An 18,054-nucleotide genomic window follows, 5' to 3' on the forward strand; every position below is an offset into this window, starting at 1 on the left:
AACATCCGGTTGCAAAGACGTGCGGCGATTTTTGCGGCATCCGTAATCGACGCTATATTTCCATCACGACCTCAACATAGCGATTTTTCTCCACAAAATCGCGTTTTACACGGGAAAGTGGAATTATTATTATTACGCGCTCGTTCTTGGCGAATAGTCATGCGATGCGTGGGCTTTTGAGAGGAGCTGGCCAAATTTTCATTCATAGGAAAAGTTTGATGCTGTAATTACGCGTTCTTCAATGGTACAATGAAAAAGAACAGTTATCAGGCGAATGCTAATTCTGCATTCTATTCTAACATGCTTCTGAACATTTCTAAAGGTTTCTTTAAGCTTGCATTAAGAAATTAACAAACATTTATCTGCTCTGAAATATACATTTATACATTTTTAACATTTTATTATTCTTTTTCCTTATCATGTAGCTATAATTTTACAAAAATATTCGTCCTTGTTAAAAATATTCATGAAATGAATTGTACATATTCTGATCTAATAATGATTCAATTACATAATTCGTAATGAGCTATTTATTCTGATGACGTATCTGATAAGTTTGGTGCAACATTTTTTTCCGAGAATTCTTTGAATATATGCAATTCTACTGAAAATTGTTTGGCAAAGTCAAACATACTTGTGCAAACCAATTTCTAAATTAGATTTTCGAGCGAATTGAATCATTATCAAGCGACATGCTGAAATCGTTTTCGCAGTTCAACAAATGATATTTTTGTGTCATTAAAGATATTATACCTTATTTTATTTAAATTCGGTAAAAGAACTCTGTAACCGTATACGCCGTTCTTGACGTCTAGAATAGACGGACTATTTTTGGGAACGCATTGAGACCTATTTATATCCAAGGGTAAATATATCGGCAATCGTTGCGGTTGAGAGTCAACGTTTCCTTCATCATACTGGTGAGTTGCTTGCGGCACAATTAAATCATCAAAAAATCGGACAAAGTTTGTGATTCAAAAAACAATGTCAGATTGCAAAAGATTTTATACGTAAATATGTATTTTTGTCATAAATAAGAATATTAATAATTAGAGGTATAAACAGAATTATAGTTCAATTTGAAGGAAAAAATTTGTCACTTCTGCACATACGCGTGAACGCAATAAACTTTCAGCAATCGTGGTTTCAATAACGTGTAGACACGTATAAGGGCATGTTACTTGGATAATAGGATGATTCTGTGGTTGCCCAGGGTGATGTCTAAATGCGCATAGTCAAATGAGCTGGTGGTCCATATATACATACTGACGACACACACGATTGTGCCGACAAACACACGAATGTGCAACGGGAAACCGGGGTATCTAACTAGAGCCGGAAGATAGAGCGTATCCTAACGATCGGTCTCGCCTGAATAATTCTCAGATAAGTTTCGTACGTGCAGGGAAAGTGAAGCCGCATTTGCATCCCTACAGCCTCATTATAGATCGCATCGCGTAGGTAGGATTTTAACGAAAATAACGGCGACACGTATCGCGCCCCCCCCCCCCCCACGACTTTCTGAGTACTATGTCTTCTTGCCGTGGCGCATACGCCGCCGGTGATAACTGGTAAAACTATTATTTGTTAAACTATTATTTAATAAATAATGAAGTATGCGTATAAATTAAGAAAGAAACTATTTTAAAAAATAATCAGAGATATACTTGTTTAACGCGATAAATTATTTTGTGTCTCTTCCAAAGACTCTGTTTATTTATCGCTACAGTGTTCCAGAAACTGTGTTACTGACGTCCCTTTTGACGCAAGTATTATATTACACGAAAAAAATGCTTTGTAAGCGCTACCACGGCAGCGCAAACGTGGTGACCAACAAGAAAACAATGTAGCTTCGTGTCACAGTTCCTGAGGAACAATTTGGCCCCGAGCCAGACTCTGACTTCCGGAGCTAACGACATTGGAATATTTGTCGAGTAATCCGTTTGATCATAAAAGATATTCGCGTTGCGAATTTTGTAGGAGCAGAGATAAAAATACATTCCACGTACTACCGTACTATTTATGTTTTTGAAGAAGAGCTAAAGAACCAGTATAATTGAAACGTTATAACTCTAATCATTACGCATAATAATATTATAAATCATGTAGGATAATGTGATACGTGAGCATAGGTATATGTTCGCGCGGTGTTACAGATATCAGATTGCATAATTATTGACTCATTGAGTTGCGAAATATCGCGGCATCCATATATTAATCGCGGTTATTGGTTAACCGAAATTGTAGTTAAAGTATTATATATATTTATCATTACAGTCATTATCATTTTAAATTAGTCAGTAAAATGGATTTGCTTGCTCCCGCTGCGCAATTTCAATCACCGTACGCGTCAAACATTTTAAAATTACAGAGCTATGTTATTCCGAGTATACTGCATACATTCACGTAATTTTATTATTAGTCCATCAAAATTAAAACTATTTTTTTCTGTCAACCTAAACTTTTTCACTTTATCGTTAATTTATTACCAGTAATTATTGATTGACTAAGATCAATAACTAATAATCACTAGTAAAAACATTATTTCCTTTAATTTGCTTATGATAAAAGGTAGCGATTTTAATTTCTATCAATGTAAATAATATTACCTTTCATATATTATAAGTAACATATATATTGCATATATATATATATATATATATATATATATATATATATATATATATATATGATATATGGCTCAGAAGCTTAACAAGCATTTGTGTAAAAGGAGCGCCCCACTAAACAATGCTGTCCAACGAGGGAGTAAAGTTTACATTCGCTAGTCTAAAAGTCTAAATATTCGGCATATCTTGCATCTCTCGCGCTCTCTATCATCACGCTAGACATTTCATAAGGTTTGTCTTCTCTCTCCCCTCGTATCCCTCTTTATGGTGCACTCGCTAACGGCACCCGTCTGGCTTCTCTCATTTCAGCTGACAAAGGTATGTTACTGAAGCTTGACTTTCGGGACGAGTTCAAGCTCGAAGACAGCCCGGATTGCGGTTTCGATTACCTCGAGGTACGTGACGGTCAGTACGGTTACTCTAATCTCCTCGGCAAGTTCTGCGGCACGAATTTTCCCCCCGAGATCACGTCGAAGACGCGATACCTCTGGCTGCAATTCCATAGCGACGAGAATATCGAGGGCAAGGGATTCAAGGCTGTGTGGAACACGATACCGAGGCCGACCTATCGTAAGTCTCCAAGTTACAAAATCTTTTATTGCGCAGGATCTCTCTTTCTAAACTTTTCAATGTTTCTTTCTAAACTCTAATTTCGCTTGAAATGTAATATTGGGCGCAAAATAATAATTTCGAAATTTTTGAATAAAGCATGAACAAACAAACAAGTAATAAAATGTCGCGGCATTGTTAAAAAAAAAAGCTATTTTAATAAATGTCCAATTTATTTTACGTTTATCTGTAGCATTTAAAAAAATCAACACTATTTTTCAAGAAAAATTGATTATTCACACAATTTTCTGGAATCTCAATTTTTATGGTACTATCCCAGTTTTCTTTTTCTGGATGTGCCAGAAATTTGTCTTGTGGGTTCTCTTTAACTCTGATATACTACTGGCCGAATCTTCTCCTTAATGTAAGATATATCCTTTGGGCGCGTAACCATGGATTAGTCAAAGCGATCAATAACAAACACGACATCTCGCCCTAGCTCTTCCGCTTCTCACGCTTGTTCGCATGATTCTCACGTACTCGGCGAGAGAGAACTTGTTGCTGAAATAATTGGCTCGACACAATGACAATTGAAACTAATTTGTTGTCTGTTAATCTAATGATTCATAATGACTTAATCGACACGGTATCAAAGCATAACTGAATCCTCTTATCCATGCAGACTACATCGTGTTCATGCATGATAAGCGTAAAAGTAAGAGTCTAGAAATAATGAGGAAAAAAATGACTTAAAAAAACAGAAGAACAATACTTAATAGCACATGTAAAAAAAAAAGGACAGTACGAGACAAAAAGATGTCATTTTCAAGTTAATATGTACTATTATTATATACAGCTATAACGGTTTTTAATTACATTCTTAATTAATTAAACTACGTACTGAGCGAATGTAATTTCTCTCCGTATTATAACAAGACGTGCTAAACTTAAAGAAAATGGAGATAACGTGACGAGCATAATTAGTAATTCATATCTCCGATCGACGAATAATCGACGATCTTTGCTGTATATCCTTGTTCGGAAAATTACGAGACACGAGAGAAATAGATGGCCCACGGCAGCGAACGCCGTGCAACCGCAACCGAGGTCAAAATTAATTCATAGTCAACTGGTAGGAGGACGAAGGAAGGACTATGAATACTCGGTCGGAGCACTACCACGGTGACTTTGGCTTTAACCTTAGATCGATGTATAAAGCGGATGGTAGAAACGATTGCGACCAACAAGATCAAACATTGAAATTTTTATCTCGCCGCGTGGTTGATTAACTCATTCGTTGAAGTTTTAATATTAATGTCTAATATTAAATTATCTAGTATTGTGTTTGTACAATATTGTCAGGATGTGTTCTTGTTAATAAATGTTCGATTTTTAATTAAAGAAAAATTAATGAAATACATAGTCAAAAATGCTTTATTTCCTATGTTTTATGTATTTCTAAATGCTATTAGAAAAGGAGAAAATGATGAATGATTTAAACCATAAGAATGTATTTTCTCATAAAATCAGATATATGGTGTAACATTTATTTCGCATTCGTGCTAAATGAATGATGTATCAACGATATAACGTTTTATACATTTTCACATTGGTTTTAATGTACAATGATTTTTAGACGGTTTATTGACTGATTTTATATATAACTATTATAACTATATTATCTCTTTCCTCTCCCCTGTTTATTTATATATGTATATCCATCAGAAAATTATTACTTGTCTGACAGAATCTCCAAAATTTTAACTTCTCAATAGATTTATAGTTTTGTATTATTACAATTTTCTGTGCGGAGATATTATCAGTTATGCCTAATCATAATCACACAGAAGGGATTAAGGCGTCGTACCATAACTGTTCGCATCTACTAGTCGGGCATGCGCGCGATTCATATCACTTATAAACCGGCGCGTGGTAAAAGCATGTTATACGCGTAGACTAGTATAATTTTTATTCTTTATTTATGAATGAGAAACTGTTTAAACATCTTAAGTCGACATAAAAACATGAAATCAAAATGGACTTTTTACGCTTTTACGTTTATCTTGTACACGAAAATATTGTTTTTCATATATATAATCCGTAAAAATATAAAGTATTGTAAAGTATTAAAATATATAGAATATTATAAAAGTCATATATTAATAAGATAATTTAATTAATAATATTAAACAAATCCTTATTGTTGAATTTAAATATTATAATACTAGTAAAACGATAGAGACAAATGCAAGTTTTAAATATATGAGCGTTGATATGCGAGCCTAGGGAAAGTATAGAACTGTAATAGGTGTGATTCACAGCGGGCGTATTACCGGAACCAGAACCGTGCATATTTAACGTGACGGGTACGCAGGTGATAATTCACAGCAGCGACGTCGAAGACAGAAAGACTCAGGCCGAGAAAGAGGGATTCCCGTTGGATTGCATGTGGATCATTCAAGTGAAGGTGGGATGGAAGGTAAAAAAGCATTTCATTTTCTATATATTATATATCACTGAATTTCCGACATATATCATATCATTGTCGAAAATTTAATATCAATGAGTTAGAACATATAAAACGTGTTTCCTAATATTTCTTTACCGTCATATAACGTCATATAACGATCCTTATTTGATCCAAGTGCTACTTTACTACGTTCAATCGATACGAATGTTTGTTATTGGACTGCAGCAACGTGATTTCAAACGCCGTTTTCGTTCAAAGTAACACGTTTCTGAATGATTTACAATAGCTCTTTGCCGTCGCAGCGCGGAAATAACGGAGTGGTTTTATGCAAATACTTTGTCTGCGATATACACATCCGTTACAAAATTTACATAGCGGCTGATAACGGCATCTGCTTCAACATAGAAGAATCTTTTAGTTTCCGAAACTTTATTATTAAAATTGTTAATGAAGCTAATATATCTTCCAAACTATGTATAAAGTTGTTCATTTTTCTCGAATACGGAATAAATCCGAGGTGGCAAAGAGCTCACGTATCATACGCGTAATTCTTACAAGCCATGATGTTCTCAAAAAGTTTCAGCAATGTCGCAATCGAGCCCGCTATATTATTACGTTCAAGTATTCTATAATTACTTCTCACACTCTGCGCGTGCGACTGCATAGTTTTAATATAGATAATGAACTCTACGCGATAGCAAATCAATATATCGCTTAATTGTGTCTCAGGAATCTTTGCAATGTGTGCGCATTTAAGAAAATAAAAACATGTACAATTTTCAGATCCAGCTGGTTCTAGACCCTTTCAGTCTGCAGCAGCCAAACGAATGCGAGGCCAACTTTGTAGAGATATTTGAAGACCAAACGGACATACCTTCAAGAAAAAACCAATTCTGTGGCAGTATCGCCGATACCGTCGTTGTTTCGACCAATATCGCCCATTTGAGGTTCTATGCAGAGCCGAAGGCTATCAACAGCAGTTTCGAGGCGGTGATAACCGCCGTCAGAGAAAAGAATACCGCGAGCGGTGAGAAAGGTGAGTTTGGACGAATATAATAATAAATATATTTCCAGCCAAGTGCGTTCTTGGAATGATAAACTTGAAACAAACCGTAAATATAGAAAAATGTCATTAAAAGTACGTGTCATTAAAGCTCGGCGTTAACGTCGTCATAAAATGCACATAACGGATTAAGGTGCTATTCTTTATTATTGGATAGTAAAGTATAGATATACGGTTAAAACTCGAAATTATGACAAAACAGCACAATAATCGATTCATGATGTTACGTATCTAACATCTACCGCACACTTCTATAACTATCGTAAACAGTTTCATTTGATAGATTGTGTTAATATATATATGTAACATTTTACATGCATCATTTAATTCAGCACAACATAATTTTACAGACAAAATTTAAATTTTAAATAATAAATTGCGACAAAATGAGCTGTATATCATCTATGAGTAATATATAAATAAAAATTAGGTTTAATAAAGTTAATAAAATATAGATTTACATTATGCTTTATAATTATTTATTACTATAAAAGATAATATCCTCTAACTAATTGCCAATTAACTGGTCTCATAGAAAATCATTGGTATGCATAAATAATTTTATAATAATACAATATTATAAATTAATGAGTAGCTAATTAATTGTTTCAACAGTAGTTATTAGTTATATACAGAACAAATAAAATATGTTATAAAGTAAATATTTAAATATTTTTTATATAATAAGAGGATACAAGTTATAAAAAACAAATTTTATTGGAATAAAAAAGATAAATATTTTTATTAATAAAAAAACAAAATTTGTTTTTTTGGAAAAAAAATTGGTTCTAAAATTTTCCAATAATTCCGAAATTAAGGTCAGTGTTCTTGAAACACGTTTTACATTGACCAATATTTCTAACAGTTTTTAACAGTGAGATAGCATAACGTCAATTTGCTTTTGGTAGTTCAAACTACGCAAACGCGGTATTGTTGTGGTTACGATAACATGGAAATTTTCCACATGGCACTCCAGAAATATCTGCTACAATTTCACAAAATTTTTTTTCCATATATGTATCCAACTCATATACCGTATGGATTTTTATTTTACTATCTTCCGAATTGAACGGTCAACAGCGCAGTTGTCGCGCCAACTTCTGTTTCGAGTTAACAAGCCGCACTGTTAATTCCCACAGATGACATACTCGCTTAATAATATTTTATATATAGCTCTATTTTTGTTGTTGTCAATAATAATTGGCAATAAGTTTTCCATTTTTAAAACAGTACAAATAAAATTTTAAAACACGATACGAAGATACGAAGATATATAAGATATGAATTAAAATCGATACGTTCTACGTATTTTAATAACATTTTTTTAAATTTTAACTTACGCCTTTAAAATAAGTTGTCGCTTTTAAAAAATGGTATAAAGTGCTTTATGCGTTAGTCGACAAATTTCTAAAAGGGTAAGACAAATTGGATTATTACAAAGGATTACACAAAGGCTTACATTTTCGCATTTTAGTCTATAATTATATGTATGCCTCATTCAATAAGCATCTTACGCTTAGCGAGAAGTTGGGGATAATCGTTGGGTAAAGGAATCAAATTTCAAATTAATAGCAGCGCACTTGTCTGAATGTTAAATGAGGTGGCCCGCAGAATCGCAGTTACGTGTGCGGAATTCACACAGGTTCTAGTATGGCATGAGAAGAATTTCCGGCTTTCCACACCTGCCGCCAACGCGGAACTAATATCTTGCTCGCGACTACGCTCCAACACATCGCTGTCGAAGGCTAAGACCTTAGGCTACAATTTTCTCATGCGAATTAAAAGTCGACTATCACGGTTATTTCACGGAAGGACGTTTCGGTAGAAGTATTTAAGCTCGTTATAAATTTACTGAGAATTTTACATATCTCACGCATATTAATGTTATACATTATATATGTGATGGCAGCTCTACGATTATTGTATTATATGTATAGTGAAAATTTTAAATATAATTAAATTAAACAAATTTAGATTTATTAAATTAAACTTATTTTAGATATAATGAAAATTTGATGTTTAACGCGCGCACGGATATAATTAATCGAACAATAAATCTATATAAATAAAAGAGAATATTGGAAACTTGATACATTCTATACTTCTGTACAATCAATACTTTTTCAATATTCAATAATAATCGATATTCGCGATGTTTTTTTTTGTTTTGCAGTCTGCAAGGAAGACGAGTATGATTGCGAGGACACGACGTGCATCGCTGCGGAATTGGAGTGCAACGACAAGATTAATTGCCGCTTCAAGTGGGATGAAGACGAAACGAAGTGCAACGTGAGTTTTAGCTTTGTCAAATTCAATACACCCGTTCAATGACCTAACGAAGCGCTGTCCAATTTCCGGATTTCGACCATTTCCGGCGCGTCCACCCCGGGTCGCATCCTGCGATGCATACTGTTCGCATGCCCTCCTCTCTTCTCCACAGATTTTTCACCTTCTCGTAAAATGTAAACTGCGGAAGTTAAATCGCACGAAACCGCGCAGGCTCGCAAAGTGTCATTAAATGAGATTAATTTAGACTGCGAGTTATAGAGGTAACTTATGGTATTTCTCACATCTCAAATTAAGAGTTACGAACTCCCGAAAATATTAACATAAATAATATTAACTACCTGAAAATATAACATTAACTACCAAGGATAAATTTTACGGCGGAGAAGCTGTGTTTCAAGTGTTAATATTATTACTGTTGAGAATGTAGCTGAAAGAATTTAAGTACGTAATCACGATGTTGGGGGTTATTTTGCACTTTCTAATAACGTTTCTATTTGCCACGATCTGGTAACATCTTTTGTTAGTTCGCTAAAACTATTCGCGTATATTCTCGTTCTGTACCGCGAAGGTGTACCCAATATTACAGTGCAGCAAGAACGATACGTCGCGTCGTCTTAATTGCCCTCCGAGCTTCCACTTTACTTACTCCTGATCTCCTAGGTTAATTAATTTATTCGAGAAAAGTTTTATGGCCCCCTCTAGTTTAACTGGCTTGGCGAACAAGACATCTCAGAACTCGTAATCTGGCGCGGCAATTTGCTTCTTCTAATTGAGAGCAAAATCAGTTTTATAGGCCGCTTTTCGCATGGTTCTATTCTCTCTTTGCTTCCTGAACGACTTTTACATTGTATTATTGTTAAATGCTACTGCCATTGTATTTTTATTTCGGCACTATTAATTGCTATTTGTTAAGTCATTAAAACATCTGATTTAAAAAAAATAATGTTATTAACAATTAATCCGATTATAATTACATTAATACAACGTTTCTAAATTTACCATTTTGACTTGCATTTGATGTGAAAAGGAAGCTTTTTAAAGCACCGTAACTTCATTCTCGAGAGAGCCTATGAAGAGATATTGTGAAAGGCATGATTACCTTCAAATGGCAGTCTCTTTTAGAACACGGTGAGCAGTTCATGATCTAACGATGAACGTTAAGAGTACTTGGTCTCGAGAACTTTGTAGTCTTTTAGTTGGGATTATCTACGGCTTTCGGAAAGCTCATTTCACATCGCTTGGGGTTTCAGGATATGAAACCTTGTGGCGAGGCGTTGATGAGACGTAATCATTCTACGATCTTTTATACTTCGTATCTCCGTTCTAATTCAAAGAGAAAAAGCGATAAAATGATGTTCGACACTCGTGACATATCGATTCAACGGTAACTTTAAAGTAATTTCATTTGCCACCACGTTAATAAAATTGAAACTATTAAGAGGAATATTAATTATCTTGTTAGTTAAAAGTTAAAAGAGCACGTAAATTATATCAGGAAACTCTGATTATCGTTTGACATTTATTCCACAATTTATACATAATTTCTCTAAAATTACAATAATGAAGGATACTGTAAAATTTATACTGCTTAAATATTTATCGCCGATATAATGAAGACTTGTATTCAATGTTTATAATATGAATAATTTCGCGTATAGGCTCTGACGTTAAGCTGCCTCGTGGAATAGCGTAGTTGATCGTTGAGATTTACAGTCCCTTATTTGTTAGTGTCAAACCACGAGTCCGGCATGCACGACGCCACGAGATCGTCTCTGTGACTTAATCGCCTTTCAACTCTGCAAAACGTCCCGTCTCCATCGCTCTCGTCCCTGCCTGTAACACCGGGCTAATTAATTTATTCGGATAAAGTTTTGCAACGGGCGCGGCCCACTTCAGCCCGGATTTCGCGAGAGTCCCGATCTCGAAGCTGCGCAATTCCAAGGGCGCTCTCTCTCTCACAGTGATATTCGGATGTGCGCCCCGACGGTTATACGGGTGGGTGTTTCCGGTTCCGGGACGTACAATACTACGCGCTTTTGGCAGACTACCAGAACAAGGCAACGACGAAACGACGGTACGATGCCACCGACGGGATATTAATCTAACGGCGAATAATAATGTTCTCCTGATATTGCCGCACGCGACTCCGTCAATGTTATTTCGTATTTTTATCTCAATCATTTCGGACTGAATGCAGAGTTTGAGTCGCGCAGAGTATGGAAGCGACGTACAAACTAAACAAATCGTATAGGTGATGACATTCAGAATAACGATTTTAGAAAATTCTGTCGTCGAGACGTAATAATATACATAATTATTAATATTATTATTACGTTATGATATTTAGTCTAGAAAGTAGCTTGGTTGGGTAAACTCGGGTATTGGCCATTGGCCATACAGGAAAAATGGCCAACCTATACGTTCTTTCAATCTAGCTCGCCATGAAACATCGAATGAACATGGGGAACATCTTTTCTGTATGACCAACTTACCCGAGTTTACCCTATGCATGTATATAAATATATATGTATAAATATATGTTATAGATTATATGTTGATCTTACTTAGTTATTTAAAATTGCAAAAATATTTTGTGTATTATTAAACTGATGTGAAAACGATGTGATATTAATAAAAAATCTATGATTGTCCATTACAGTTGACATTATAAATAACTAATAAATCGAACAGTTATTGCTCTCTAAAAAGCGTAATTGCTATTTGCGCACAACGAGAAAATATTTCCTATATAAAATTCTTGTTTCAAACAATTTTAATTTAATAAATGTATTATTTTCAATACCCTCTGGAAATGCGCTATCAACAGCAATTTTAAATGCATTTGATTTTTATGCATACGGGCAAATGAAAAATTGTTTATGTATTATTTTCGTTTTCACAACTCCATGGAAATTACAAGAACATTTAATTAATACATCAAAACAACAGATTAATCGTAAAAATAATAGTTCCATAATACAATTAAAAAATTTGTAATCCTTGTATAGCTAGAAAAAATATTTCTTTATATTTAAAATAATGAACATAATACTTATTTGATATTTATATATAGCATAATATTATTATTTAAAAATTAATAAGTTTTTTACTTATTATTATTATTATTATTATTATTATTATTATTATTATTATTATTATTATTATTATTATTATTATTATTATCTATTGATTCATTAAGCTCTTTGGTGTTTCTGGTTTGGACGATTTTCAATGATTTAACTATTTTAAACACACACACACTTGTTCATGCGCCGTATTTGACGCTGTAGAAAACTTCAATTCGCGCAAACGATTGTAACTAAATGGTCAACGACTATTAATATCTTCTACTGTGACTACGAACAATACGCGTTTTGCCGCCCTGTTAGTCGAAAATAAACGTTCTCATTCACTTGTCAGTCGCAACATAGTGGCGAATTTATCGCGATGGAGAGGTGTCTGTTTACTCCGTCGACACGTACGTTCAAATGTGTCACTCCAATGAATAAATCGATGATAAGCATGACACATCATATTGAATTCATTTGGCAATGATTAATTATTGAAACACTGCCATATACAGAAAAAATATATTGACTTTTTATTAAGCCTAATAGAATAGTTGCTATAAGAATATTTAGAGAAAACTTTATTTTTGTAAGTAAATTGTTTTTTTACTACAGTACAAACAAATTGTACTGTACAGACTAATATAATTACACAACATGAATATATTCTCATATTGAATTTTGGCTCTTTTTTAATTGCGCTAAAGTTAATTATAATACAAACTTTGTTATATGTTCGTATTTTATAGTGCATTTCTGTAAAAAATTTAATTAAAATTTAAAATGTTTGATATTATTTCAGAATTTGAAATAATTGGCCTGAATCTCTTATTTAAAGTAATTATAATTATATTATTGTTCCCTCATTTAATTTTTTGTTGAGTGTAAGATAGAATCTTTGCAGAAAAGGATTCCAAGTCATAATATTCCTACCTTTGCGCTAATATTGCATTTCACATCGCTGGTAAATGAGTGCATCCTCGTAAAAATACTTGAAAAAGATCAGCGCCCGTGAAACGGACCTGAATTAAATCTCATTTCTTCATGCCGATTCCGATTCTTCCACTAACGGATGCAACTTCGTTCCAGGATTGTTTTAATGCCGGCATAAAAAATAGATACTTTGAGATTCTTCGTACCAAACGTTTTGTGCATTTCGCATCGCTACCGACTGCTTTCTCATCAAAAGAGGAAGTTTAAACTTTAAAATTATACATCAGGTAAACGCATGTATTTTGAAACCCTTTATCAGTGCATCGGAGAGTTTGCTATTGATTTGATAAACGATAAAGAATAGAAATGTTATCTGTAAAATATGAATAACTTCGTTTAAACATTTTGCATCTAATGACACTTGTATCGTTATTTATAACTACTAACTAGCATTCATATTACGAAAATGATTCGGCAGTTCGTAATACTCACAAATGTCGAAAACGATACTTTTGTCGGTCTGGAAATTTTGTTCGACTCAAGTTACAAATAAGTTTTCCTCGCTAAAGGAAAGCTATTTCTCTTTCTACGTAATTACATCGCGCGACGCTCTGTGAGAAGATGCTTGGTACCATAGCAATGTAATTTCGAAAATATATAGCTCGTAAATTATTCTGCAATTGAATGAAAATGCTACGCGAATGAACGGGTCTAATTTTACTCACAATAATTATAATTGCGATATACCTCTAAGCAATACTACCGACAATTGCACAATGTGGAATCTTCTGAACTTCAAAAACTGCAGGGTGCGCAAAAACGAGATCACGACAAAATTAAAATAGATTCTTGCATTTCACAGCGTTACACGCCATCACGCCATAATTTAATTAGCCGTGCACAAAACGGCGATTAATTAAATTAAAGACTGTAATAGTCAAAAATGCCACCCTGTCTGTGCATTCTCATCCGAACCTTCCCCAACCACCGGCACTTTCATACGGCTAGTTACACATTTTTTTAATAATTTGTAATATCCTATCCACCAGCAGATGTGTCTGCAAAAGAGTAACGTGATCCATTCGAACATGATTCAATGCGGTCATTGATTATTTCACGATATTTAAAATCTTTATATTACGTTTCACGTTGCGCATATTTTTAATTTTACTTTTATCATTAATTCCAGTTTTTCGCGCGCTGCAAAAACTTAGATATGATATCTATTCGCTGAGTTTTAGGATTCGCGAGAGCTTTGGTTAAACTTTTGCGGTATAGATGGATTTACCAATTTATTTATTCTTTGCCAAACTTTTACATTATGCTATGTATACGCAAGACGTTACAATATTCAAATAGTATAATATATTCTATTGCCTGTAAGATTACTAAGCTAAACTGTCGAGGATCGAAGCAATATAAATGCTTTTTCTGGCTGAGGGCTTGTGTGCAAAATGAATCCAACTTTATACCTGTTCAGCTCCTTCGTGAATCTTTTAAAGAGCTGTCTAAGAATATTATATATGGAATATTCCCGAAAGGAGAGAGATGAGACTCTGCATATTAATTCAAGCACGAGAATAATATATTATATATCCAAAAATAACATAAAATAAAGTAGGATTTTTAAAGTTTATTTTAAGGATTTATTTATTTAATACAAATAATTTAATTATCTTTTTAATATAAAATTATTTATTTGAAAATAAAACAACATAAAAATATTTTTATGTATTTTATCTACATATAATTTCAATAAATAAATAAGTAAACCGAAAATCGCATAATTATGGATTCGTTTAGGTTATCAGTTCGGGTATCGTTTCCGATAAACCGTTCGGAGCTACGCCGTTGGATGACAGTAAACCAAAGACGGAGTACAGCCACGATAACGCTGTCGTCCGCGCGAGAGAACTCGACCGCGAAATTGCTCATACGGACGAAACGCGACAAAATCACGACCTATACGCCCGCGCGGTATACGAGAAAGCGTGGATTCCATACAATTTTATACCGATATGCAGCGGAAGGGAGATTCGTTCCCTTTATCGCGCGGCAGCATCGTAATAGCTGAAAGTACGCGTCGTGCAGGGGCATGCAGCGTAAATCGTAAAAAGAAAACCCGTGTCTTGGTAGGAAAAATGATACGAGAGTTCAGAAGAGAATGATCATATTTCAGAGTCTCAGAAGTACTAGAATCAATGTCAGTGTACGGCGCGGAAACAGTAGGAAGATATCATGTGTTCAGAACGTATTATATGAACTTTTTTCATTATAGGGGAACTCATACAGTATTTTTATAAATGATTGTAATATTAGGCAACATTAATGTTTGAAGTTAAAACAAAATATTTAGTGTTGATTTACTTCACTGAGAAAAATGTTTTGGTTATACCCTCAAGACGTATACAAAAATATATTCGACTCATACAAATCAGAATTTTTGGTTATCATAATTTAATTCTGATTATTTCAATATTTTATAGCCAGAATGTTTTATAAACTTAACTATAAGTATCTAGTTCGTATCTTTCCGGTTGAATCTACCAGATTTCCAATTTATGTAACCAAATTTTTTTCCAGTGTCGTATTTATTACTGTATATAAAAAAGTGAAAATGCAAGAAGTAAATAAATATCAGTAATAAATATCAGAAGTAATATGTAGATATCAGTAATTCTATTTCAATTATTGGGTTTATTTATTTATTTTTTATTAAAAAAGGATACAATGAGCTTGAAAGAACGTTACAATTCTCGTGCCTCGTGCGGATCTATCTCTCGGTCGTTCGGATCTGGTGCTTTAATGTATTAACAACAGACAGACTAAAGGAAATGTTCTCTAATGAGTAGCCTCTTTAGCGAGCTTGCTATCGAACGGGAGAAGGCAATGGGGAAATAAACAGGAAGTGCATTGGAAAGGCAACAAGGTGCTCACGCTTGCACAGAGTGTTTTCTTCTCTCTTGCTAATGAGAGGTTCTCAAACCTTTTTCTCGGTAATCCCGGTAGCGACTAATTATTTCTGTCTTGCAGAAACTTTCCGTTCCGTTACTATTTTGTTTTCTTCTTTCCCAGCTGCGGTATTGGTGTGCGTGGAGCATATTTATACTGCAGCTTGGTGAAAAATATTTCTAATACTGTTAGAAAGAAGCCATGCAAAGGCGAGACATAATAAACTTAAAGTAAAATCGTGAAGTAAAATGGTTGTCTCGAGATAAGGAGATTTGAAGTTTGTGCCGGTTGAACGAAACTAAATAGATCTCGATCGGTCTACATCTTTCCAATTTACAATCTTTTACATTTTTTCATTGACAATTATTGAAGCGCAAAATACAGGGATGGAAAAAAGCGTAAAAGCTTGAAATTTCTGGTAAAATGCTCGAATTTTGTATCAAACGTTATTATATATATAAAACTTTACTATGTCGAGCTGTATGAGATGACATTAATTAAATGCCTCCGGCTTTAAATTCGGATATTAATTCGTTTCACTGTCTGACGTGAGGGCAGCATAAAACAGACGTACTTCACTTGCGATTGAAGTACGAGTGGACTGAACTACGTGCGTGAACAATCCTGTAAAAATGCCTCTTTCAACGGGTTGACTCGGGAGCCTATGTGGATGGGAAAACGTAAATTTTATCGTGCGTGACCTTACATTTTCAGAAATTGCTTGTCACTTGGAAAGAAACGCGACTTCGCAGAAACGGCGAAACAAGAAGGTCGCGCATCCGACGCGGGATTTGTGTTTAGATAGGAACTGGATTCCTAGTTAGACTGTGTCTATACAGAGTATGGCAAGTAGTCGATATCACGTAGAACTTCGACGGTCTCGACGTGGGGATACACGAGTGATGTGTGTGAATGTACGATAGTTGTTGACCTTAAACACTGTTCCGACCGAGCGGTGTGTCCGAGCTGCGTGAAATACCTTAATGAATAGCACGCTTCTACTAACTCAAATATAGTAGATCTAATTTACACCCCGTGCGATGTGTTATATGGAATAGTTCTGTATCCTGCCGGAGGGCTACTTTGTAGAATAAAACGCGATGCTTTATCGTCATTTTTATGATTTTAATCAAATATCGCAACTTTTAAACAATCTATTTTCTAAGCATATACTGATTGCTATTGTCAATATTGTCAGATATTTATGTTTTAGTTAGAAATAAAGTGCGAGGGTTACGTAAAATCTTTTGCTATTTCGAATATACGTAATAAACTTTTTGTGAAAGTTGTTAATTCATATGTTAATAATTAAAAGCAACATCCTGCGACCGGAATTTACAAAGTGAATGCTGGCATTTACGGACATCGAATACGATGTCATAAATAGCGGAAATATTTAAAATTGCTCCCGTACCGTCATCTCTCCGGTACGAGCTCGTACTACGCGCTCGTACTACGCGCTCGTTCGCGGACGACGTGGTCAAGAATTTCTATTGCTGAAATAGTACAAATTTTCCTCCGTGAAAACACGCGAAAGCCCGTCGATAAACTGATTGGTCACTTTATACAAATTTTTGCACCACGCTATATTAATATTCGCAATAAGGAATTATGCAAGGTGGAATATTCTATTATAATAGAATGGCAATGTGTCGCGTATCACGTTGAGTTTTTTAAAAATCTGGCACACACTGACATTTGCAAAAATGGTATATCATGCTAGTGAATTTGCCAGATTGGGAATCGCGGGCTAAAATGAAACATATTTCGAATTCGCTCAAACTCGGACTGTATCGATACCAATCACCATAAATCTGGACAGTCGTTTTATGCACTTTTGTACGATGGCCAATATCGATTACATAATGGAACAAAATGTGGGTAGAAAATAACGTGTTTTTGGGAATGTTTTTCGCGAATCACGTTTAATAGTAAACAATATACAAATAACACACAAATATCTTTCGCGATTGATCGTCAGATTTTGTATTTTATTTCGTAAGACAATTCTGACTAAATAAATTCTGTTCCTATTTTACAAATAACGTGCAAGAAAGCTTTCTAAGAAAAGAATAGGCTCCAAATTAAAAAAAAATTGTCGTT

General features: G+C 34.3%; 1 protein-coding gene across 4 annotated transcripts in view; it reads left to right on the forward strand.

Moving 5' to 3' along the window:
* Neto (Neuropilin and tolloid-like) overlaps positions 1-18,054 on the forward strand; it is a 109,145-nt gene that overhangs the window by 81,844 nt on the left and 9,247 nt on the right. For all 4 annotated transcript variants that reach the window (XM_071785840.1, XM_071785861.1, XM_071785845.1 and 1 more), the window contains exons 5-8: positions 2,937-3,197; positions 5,498-5,655; positions 6,430-6,682; positions 8,883-8,998. In XM_071785840.1, coding sequence (XP_071641941.1) covers positions 2,937-3,197; positions 5,498-5,655; positions 6,430-6,682; positions 8,883-8,998 — 788 coding nt within the window. The remainder of the gene's footprint in view (positions 1-2,936; positions 3,198-5,497; positions 5,656-6,429; positions 6,683-8,882; positions 8,999-18,054) is intronic.

This window comes from Temnothorax longispinosus, chromosome 1 (genome assembly GCF_030848805.1).
Source record: "Temnothorax longispinosus isolate EJ_2023e chromosome 1, Tlon_JGU_v1, whole genome shotgun sequence".
Classification (NCBI taxonomy): Eukaryota; Metazoa; Arthropoda; class Insecta; order Hymenoptera; family Formicidae; genus Temnothorax; species Temnothorax longispinosus.